Genomic DNA, 9,565 nt, shown 5'->3' on the forward strand with positions numbered 1-9,565 from the left:
GGCTCACGAGCGGAGACGGGCGGGCGGCGAGCTGGGGTGGTGATGGCGAGGGCGGGCTGAGGAGGTGCAAGGGCGACGGGGTGGTGTTGGTTTTGGTGGTGGACGAACGGACGGCCAAGGAGTGGCGATGGTGGTACGGTGGCGTCGGCGGCGTTGATCGAATGCCATATAGCCAAGGCGGGTGGCTGGCGACGGCGGACAGGGCTACTGGTGGTGATGGTCGGAAGTGGTGAGGCGGAAATGGTGCAGCTGGAAGCGAGAGACAGAAAGGGAGAGAGAGATGGCGTGGCTGGCGGTGAGGGCAACAGCTGTGGGTGGGTGGTTTCCGGTGCAACTGGCGACGACGGACGGCTCCGGCTGGCTGGCGAGTGGCTGCTCGCGTGAAGAAAGGAGAGGCAGAGGGAGCTTCGGCCTAACCAGCAAGGAGAGGGAGAGGGAGAGAGATGATCGTGGGATAGGAGAAAGAGAGAGAGAGAGAGGCCAAGGAGAAGACAAGGTGATTGACTACTACTAACCCCACTAACTCAATCAAGGGCTAGGATTGAATGGCCAATCTCATCAATAAAATCTAATGGCTCATATTGGTCAACTCTACTAACTCTCAGGGGCAAAAGAGGAAATGAGCAAGAGGAGATAGGGGCACTTTGGTCCTTAAATTTCTGTCAAGAAGAAGGGCTGCCAATTTTCCAAATTGTCCTTCCAATTTTCAAATGAACTCTCATAACCCCAGGGGCAAAATGGTTATTTTCCATACCCTGCCCAAAATTCATTTTTCCGACAAAATCCAAGTGGCCCTAAGGTTGGCCATGCTTAATGTAATGTTGTCCAATGAATTAGTCATGAACCTTCGATATATTCGATTCCCAAGTTCGGATTCTAAGTAACGGTCAAAATCACTCAAATGCAGCTTTAATGTGTCTCAAACTAACGAGCGGTTTTCGGGAGTTACGTGCGATTGACCCATGGTCGATACGAGATCTAGCCACGTTTAAGTGTACTCAAGCCACAGCGACCTCTGTTATCATGTAATTACGATGGTCAATCACTAGTTCTGATGGACACGATCGCTCGGAATAGGTTCAGGGTCATTCGCTATGCATACCACGGTCAAGCGGAATCACCCGCGATCCAATCACATGACGTCGGCGAATTGATTTGCAACCCTCCTTGGATCGGTCTATATTAGCCCAAAATATCTCCTCGATAATCCTTATGGTCGTAGGTCGATTCCATGGTCGAGATCTTTGGTCATACGAACTTAAATCCCTAGTAAGCCTTTCCTTAATGGTCAGTATCCCGAGAGTGATCAGTTCCGGGCGAGATTTAACTACAAGTGCATTGAGGAAATTCTCATTTCATAAGTTCTGAAAATGGGTCGAAAATCAGAATGTCACAACTCTTCCCCCCTTTACAAAAATTTTGTCCTCGAAATTTATAACCTAAACCCAACTATTCAAACAAACGGGGGTATTGACATCGCATCGAATCTTCACTTTCCCAAGTGGCTCCTTCCATCCCGTGATGCTCCCAATTCACCTTGACCAACGGGATTGTCTTGTTCCTCAAAACCTGCTCCTTTCTGTCTTCGATTCGAATCGTTTTTTCCACATACGACACCCTGTCGTCCACGTCTATCTCTTCATAATTCAGCAAGTGGGTCGGATCTGGCTTGTACTTCCAAATAAGTTGCATCAAAAGATTTATGATTTTTTATTACAAGCCCTAAAAATGGCTACCAATGCTAATATTTTACCATTGAGTAAAATATTAGACCCATAAGGAACCAAACCTGCTAGGAATGGGAAGGTCTCTACTTAGAATGACGTTATGGCTCTCAACTTGGGTTCTTACTTCTATATTACCATTTTAGGAAGCTGAGAAGCATCTCTCCTTAATGTTTGTTTCCAAGTCCCTGATGGCAAAGATAGACTGGCCAATGGGAATTGTCAGTTTCCGGAAGACAAAGGACAGCAATGAGATTTTGAACTCGGGCGACAAATTTGGAAAAACTGCTTGACCTTGTCGAGAAAACTTGCCACCAAATCCCCAAGGAAACCACGATTATCGAACTTACTTAGCATAAGTCCGACAAAGAAAATTAGTGGTTTTTAATGTGCCAACTTTCTCATTATATGTGCTGTCAATGCTTTGGAAATTACAACACTCATCTTAAGATACACTTGGAAGTTACTCTTGAAGTCCTCGTTAACATGATCAATTATTTATGAGAAGTAAATAGTTTTTTCTTAAAAATTTAATTTTCAGTTTATAGTGACCAGGAGCATGTTTTACGACTTTTAGTTAATTAGTGTTGTAGTGTAATTGTCAACGCCTTATTTCAAATGTAGGGAAAATTCGATGTAACGCAAAAGTTCAATTTTTCGGCCATTATTTGACGATCTCTTTTCACCACGTACTAAAACCAATTAAAATTCTGAAAAAGAAAAACAACTGCTATAAAGCATTCAAAACATTTGATTGGACAAAAATTAATGGAAGAAAAAGTTTGTGACGTTGATTACAGTAAGGGTGGATCGTATGCTTAGTGAATAAGACGCCATCGATCTTAGTATAGCAATTTACATTTATACTCTCCCAAAAGGAAGTTCATAACTTGTTTTAGAGTTATGAAATTCTAAAATCATCTAATTTACTTTATCCGCATCAATTTAAGTAAAAAACATCGAAATATATATTTCAAGAGATGCAAATCCATTTCTTCATCCTCCAGAAATTGTTTAAGAAGTGCGTGTTTTTTACTTATGCTTCAATTACATTAAGAGTTCATCCATTTCCCAGTGAGAGTTAATGACTGATTCAAATTGTCTAGCTTTCTCTTGTGATTGTTGGTTTTTCCTGTTTCTTCCATCAATCTATGGAAAATTTTGTAGGTTGCGAATGTACTTCTTAGTGCATCAATTAGCATGTGACGCTCTTGCTTTTATTTTCAGCCCGAGTGGATGGCTCCGGATTGAGCGTTCAAATGAGAAATCCGATGATTATTCTTTTGGAGTGATTTTATGGGAACTTGTGACAATGCAACAGCCTTGGAGTGGACTTAGCCCTGCGCAGGTATTAACAGAATATTTATATCCATGGGCTGCTAGTTCCATGGTTCACTCCCCTATGTCTTCTTTCCATCCCTTCGTTTTGGTTATTGCATTCTTCATTGCCACCGCTCAACAGTTATAGGAATATAGATGTCGTGAAGCCTCTCTTTCTTAATATTTTTAATTTTGTTTTGATTGGTTTTGATGGTGCAAACCTGCTGGTCGTAGGGGCTGTTGCTTTCCAGAACAGAAGACTAGCCATTCCACAGAATACCTCCCCTGTGCTGGCTTCCTTGATGGAATCTTGCTGGGCTGAGTAAGAGCTTTAAGCCTTTTGATTTCCTTTTCCATTTTGTATAAAGAGCTCAATGTTCATTGGACTCAAAGAGAGAGAGAGAGAGAGAGAGAGAAAGGGGTAGGGGGAGAGATCAATGTGGTTTATTTATATATAAATAGTAAATTAGATGATTTCTGAATATCGACGACACGTGGAACAAGTTATGAACTTGAGACAAAGTCGGCGGCAATGTGAGTCGATAGGCTAAGGTCCCAACCCTTTTCAAGATTCGAACGGACCTACATACTTCGGGCTCAACTTCCCTTTCTTTCCAAACTGGGACAATCCTTTCATCGGGGACACCTTAAGAAACACATGATCCCCCATTTGGAACTCCAACGGCTTTCGTCTCCGATCGACGTAACTCTTTTGGCAACTTTGAGCGGTCTTGAGTCTTCTCGAATGATCTTAACCGCTTCAACAGATTGCTGAACCAATTCTAGGCCCGTGATACTCCTTTCGCCGACTTCTTCCCAACACACTGGAGTCCTACACACTCTGCCGTACAACGCCTCAAACAGTGCCATGCCGATGCTCTGCTGAAAACTGTTGTTGTAGGCAAACTCCACCAAATGTAATTGTTCCTCCCACTTGCCCTAAAAGTCCAAAACGCATGCTCTTAGCATATCTTCCAAAGTTTGAATCGTCCTCTCAGACTGTCCATCCGTCTGCGGATGATAGGCCGTGCTAAATTGTAACTTTGTCCCCATTACCATTTGAAGACTTTTCCAAAAAGTGGCAGTAAACTTAGGGTCTATGTCCGAAGTAATCATTACTGGTACCCCATGAAAATGGACTTTTTGATGCACATACAACTCGGTGTACCTTTCCTTTGCGAAGTCCTTTTGCACCGCCAGAAAATGTGGTGACTTTGTCAACCTATCGACGATAACCCAAATGGAATCGTGGCCTCTCTGACTTTTCGGTAATCCTATGACGAAATCCATAGTGATGTGTTCCCACTTCCATTCGGGAATCTCTAAAGGTCATAACAATCCTCCGGGCTTACAATGTTGCGCATTTACTTGCTGACAGGTTAAACATTTGGCTACATGCTTGGTGACATCCACTTTCATCTCATTCCACCAATAATGATGTCGTAAATTCTAATACATCTTCGTGCTCCCCGGGTGAATACTTATAGTTGTTACGGTGAGCTTCCGATAAAATCACCCCTTAAGTTCCGCATCGTCGGGCACACATAACCTTCCTCGAAATTTCAAGATCCCATTCTCGGATACTTGGAAGTCTAGTTTTCTCTTAGTGGCATCCATCTCTAGAATCTTCTGAATCTCTTGGTCCGTAGATTGTAAGGCCTTAATCCTGATCTGAATTTCCGGTTCGATCTTTAACGTCACCATTAAACCTGAGAGATTACTCACTTCAAACTTAAACTCCAAGTCTCGCGCTCCCTCCAACGGAGTCCACTCTTTAACCAACGTGTGAGCGATACTGGATTTCCTACTCAGAGCATCTGCCTCTTTATTATCTTTTCCAGGATGGTACAAAATATCACAATCATAGTATTTAAGGAGCTCCATCCAACGACGCTGTCTCATGTTCAATTCCTTTTAGGAAAACAAGTACCTTAAACTTTGATGGTTCGTATAAATCTGGAACTTCTCCCCATATAAGTAATGTTTCCAAATCTTAAGAGCGAAGATAATTACTGCTAATTCCAAGTCATGTGTCGGATAATTCAGCTCGTGCGGCCTCAGTTATCGCGATGCGTAAGCAACCACTCTTCCATATTGCATTAACACGCACTCTAGTCCTTTTAGCGACGCATCACTGTAGACTTCATATCCTCTCGGTTCTGATGGAATAGTCAATACTGGCGCGGTTGTCAATCTATGCTTTAGCTCCTGGAAGCTCCTTTCACACTTGTCAGTCCATTCAAATCTTGTTTCTTTCTTAAGCAGACACGTCAAAGGTGTTGCTGTCGCCAAGAATCCTTCCACGAAACGCCGATAATACCTTGCCAAACCTGGGAAGCTTCGAACCTCAGTTACCGTTGTCGGTCTCGGCCACTTCGTGACGGCTTCAATCTTTGCCGGATCTACTGAGATTCCATCCCCAGAGATCACATGTCCTAGGAATGCCACTCGATTGAGCCAGAACTCGCACTTACTGAACTTGGTGTAGAGTGCGTGTTTTCTTAAAGTCTGTAGAACTCTGCTCAAATGCAATTCATGCTCCTCCGGGCTCTTCGAGTATACCAATATATCATCTATAAAGACAATGACGAACTGATCCAAAAATTCCTTAAACACCCGATTCATCAAGTCCATAAAGGCGGCTGGGGAATTGGTCAAACCAAACGGCATCACTGTAAACTCATAATGTCTATACCTCGTTCGAAAAGCCGTTTTCGGTATGTCCTCCTTCTCAATCCTTAGTTGATGGTTGCCCGTTCTCAAATCTATCTTGAAGAATACTGATGCCCCCTGCAACTGATTGAACAGGTCATCTATTCTTGGTAGTGGATACTTATTCTTAATGGTCACTTGGTTCAACTGTCTATAGTCAATGCACAACCGTAACGACCCATCCTTCTTCCTTACGAACAAGACCGGCGCTCCCCGTAGGGACGCACTTGGACGAATAAACCTTTATCCAACAATTCTTGCATTTGCACTTTCAATTCCTTCAATTTCGACAAGGACATTCTATAGGGCGCTCTCGAGATTGGCTTTGTCCTAGGGGCCAACTCGATTACGAACTCTACTTTCCTTTCTGGTGGCAATCCCGGCAATTCATGAGGAAAGACTTTGGGAAAGTCGCACACCACGACTATATCTTCTAGCCTCGGTTCTCCAACCGTCATATCCATTATAGTCGCTAGGAAACCTTGAAACCCTACGTCCAATAACTTTGTCACCTCCAGTGACGAAATCCAGGGAATCGAGGTTCCTCATCGACTTCTCACAAACTCGAATCTAAGATGTCCAACTGGATTAAATTGAATTACCCTGTTGCTACAATCCATTACAGCCTTCTACTTAACTAACCAATCCATAACAACAATAACATCGAAGTCGTGCATAGCTAAGACTACTAAGTCGATCCTTTCTTCTATATCACCAATCACAATCTTACAATTCGAGCACCCTAACGAAATCAGCATCTTATCCTTTAATGGAGTAGTAACACACAACATAACTTCTAGCGGTTTCGGCTCAATTTCAGACAATCTAACAAACTGTTCGGACACAAATGAATGTGATGCCCCCGGGTCAAACAAAGCATATGCAGCATGATCACAAGGAGAGACCATACCTGTGACCACTCCAGGCGCGTCCTTAGCTTCCCTTCGCGCCATGGCATACATCTGTCCCTGAGCTGGTGATCTGTTCTGATTAGCCGGCGGGGCAACACCAATCTGATTTCTAGTCCGAGGCGACTGCGGTTGCACATGCGGCCTAGTCTATCGATTTGGGCAATTCCTCACTTGGTGACCTCGTCCACCGAATCCAAAGCATGTTCCACCCCTACTCGGGCAAGGTCCATTTCCGTGCCTTCCCCCACAAAATCGACATACAGCATTTGAATAGTGAGTCGGCTTCCTGATATTCTTTCTGACGGAAGGAACAAAGCACTTATTCCCCGTCATCGGCTTCTTCCCAAAGTGGCGATTGTCCTTAGCCGGGGCATACCGCTACCCAGAAGCAGCAGCCCTATCCATCATGTCTCGTTCCACTGCCTGCGCCCTCTCATACATCTCGTTATAATCCCTTAAATTTATAAGTATAAGCTGATTGCGGAAGTCCAGCTTCAGTCTATCTCGGAACCTCCGGGCCTTGTCCACCGGGTCTTCCACCATCCTTGGTGCAAATTTTGACAACCTTGCAAATTCTGCCTCATATTGGTCCACCGTCATCTGACCTTGGTGAAGCCTTAGGAATTCAGCAAACTTTTGTTCCCGAGCACTCTCCGAGAAAAACTTCCCATTGAAGGCCTCAATAAAAGCCGTCCAAGTCTGGGTCGTGCCAGCAGGGAACACTCTACCCCGAGTGGCTTTCCACCAGTCATTTGCATTCCTCTGAAGTTAAAACACTGCCAGGGTCACTTTCTCCACTTTCGTGCACCCTAGTACTGCAAAAGCCTTCTCTAACTCTTCCGTCCAAAGAGAAGCAGCCTCGGGATTGCCTTTCCCATCAAACTTAGGAGGCTTTAACTTCAAGAATTGCTCGAGCAGCTGATGCATTTGACGGTTCACAATTTCCTGGCCTTGATTGCCAACTATAGCTGCGACTACGGCCTTAGCAGCCTGGGCGACAATGGCAGCTCATTCCTGAGTCTGCCTTCCCATTAAGTTCTCAACCTCCTTTAGGGCCTTCATGACCCCTTCCATTCGCGGGTCTTCCACAGCTCGGGCATGAGAACTTGACTAGCCCCTTGTCCCCCTACCTCTTTTGCTCATTCTTAGAGGGTTCTCACCACTCGCCTACCTGCTATAATTCCTTCCAGGAATTAAAGACCTAGGCCAGCTATACAAGTCTATAGCCCTAGGCAATGAATTCCAACCACAAACACATAGCAGGTAACCACAAAGCAAACATTATCATGACACAAACAACATGGTTCTCGCTCGTACCTTTAGTCTTGCCGCACCTCTAATTTCAAGCATAAAAGCACAGAGTCACCCAGCAATCACATGCGTATGCTCACGAGACATGCATAACGCAATTTAAACATGGATCCATGTAGGTCTCCCTAACTATCTATCTTAATGGTCATCTCTCCTTATCACTCCAGGCCTCGACCAACTTGGATCGAGTTGGCCTTGGTCTGATACCAAATCAACGGGAATGTCACGCCCCGAAACCCGACGAGTGCGTGACACCCCTCGTAGGTCAATTGTGAATGCGAAGTCCCAGGACTCGTCGCCGACCCAAACGAAACATTAATGATCATACGCAAGCGGAAGCGAATTCGAACACTCCATACAACATTCAATCAAAAAGGATAGTAAGGGAAACTCGTGCATATAACAACTAACGCATTTTATACACTTAGCAACATTTACAACATTCAACTTACAAACTTTCCCACAGGCCACAAGCATCAAACCACGCTCATCAAAAATGGGCAGGTGGTTGGGTAGCCTAACGTCACTATATCAAAAGAGGGTTCCATCAAAAGGGGATCACTACATCTATCAATCCTCGTCCCCACGATACCCCGGAGGTGGCTCCGGGTCTTCCATATCATTGTCCCCCTCGGGTTCCTCCTCGGGGTCGGACTCAAAGGGCTCTAGCACAGGATCGGGCTCTATGGGCTCCTGCTCGGGAATCGAGTCTTCAGGAGGGTCTTCCGTGTCGATGACCTCACCATCAGGAGCATAAGTCTCCGAGGGGTCCTAATCCATCGCATCCTCGCTGCCATGGTGGGGACCTTCGAACTCACGAATAGAACCAGTGATCTCCGCCCCCTCACGGTAAAACCAAGCTAGGAAAGCGTGGTGCTTCCAAAATTCCAAACCCTCGTCTACCCATACCGTAGAATAGTGCCTAATATATGCTATACCTACACCCATTGGGTACTTGGTCTCCACATGATCCGTATGCATGGGGACCCCAAAACGTCGAGGTGGCAAGGTCATGGTCGGGGGTCTGAAATGGTTATAAACAACTATGAGAACGAGTCTCAATAATAAAACTCCCTAAACCCCGCATAGGCCAACACATACTGCAAGACAAGTCTAAGTGCACAATTCAAATAATCAACATGCGATCTTACCCTGCCTCAGCAGATTCGCAAGTCCTGCATGTCAGTCCATCACAATAATACAACGATACCTCACCGTACATACAACTCATGATATGGCCTACACATGCACATGCACCAATAATAATTCGGACATAATCGAATCTCAACCTCGACACACCACATTCACCAATGCGCAACACGCACATGTGTTCCGTCCAGATTATTCACGACCGGCGTAACATGCATCAGGTCCACGACAATTCAAAACCCACGTAACACGCATCAGGTCCCCGGCACAACTCGTGTAAGACGTATTAGGTTGGCGGTCTTCCGGCGTAACCGGGCATCGTCCCGCGTAAAACACCTCAGGACGAGTTCGATTCCCGCGTAAAGATGCATTAGGGTACTTAGTGATCACACGAGCACGCCATTACTCATTTCATTATCTTTTCGCTGCGTAATAACT

At 45.0% G+C, this 9,565-nt stretch overlaps 1 protein-coding gene across 1 annotated transcript; it reads right to left on the reverse strand.

The window, feature by feature from the left end:
* Window positions 1-7,045: 7,045 nt before the first annotated feature.
* Window positions 7,046-7,594, reverse strand: LOC115692699 (uncharacterized). Its single transcript, XM_030619645.2, has 2 exons — window positions 7,484-7,594; window positions 7,046-7,429 (listed from the first exon to the last, which is right to left on the reverse strand). Exons 1-2 carry the CDS (start codon window positions 7,592-7,594, stop codon window positions 7,046-7,048), a joined length of 495 nt encoding a protein of 164 aa, XP_030475505.2.
* Window positions 7,595-9,565: the final 1,971 nt, after the last annotated feature.

The sequence above is a fragment of the Syzygium oleosum genome, unplaced genomic scaffold, assembly GCF_021117445.2.
Source record: "Syzygium oleosum isolate NSW1041296 unplaced genomic scaffold, Sole_v2.1 Sole_v2.46, whole genome shotgun sequence".
NCBI lineage: Eukaryota > Viridiplantae > Streptophyta > Magnoliopsida > Myrtales > Myrtaceae > Syzygium > Syzygium oleosum.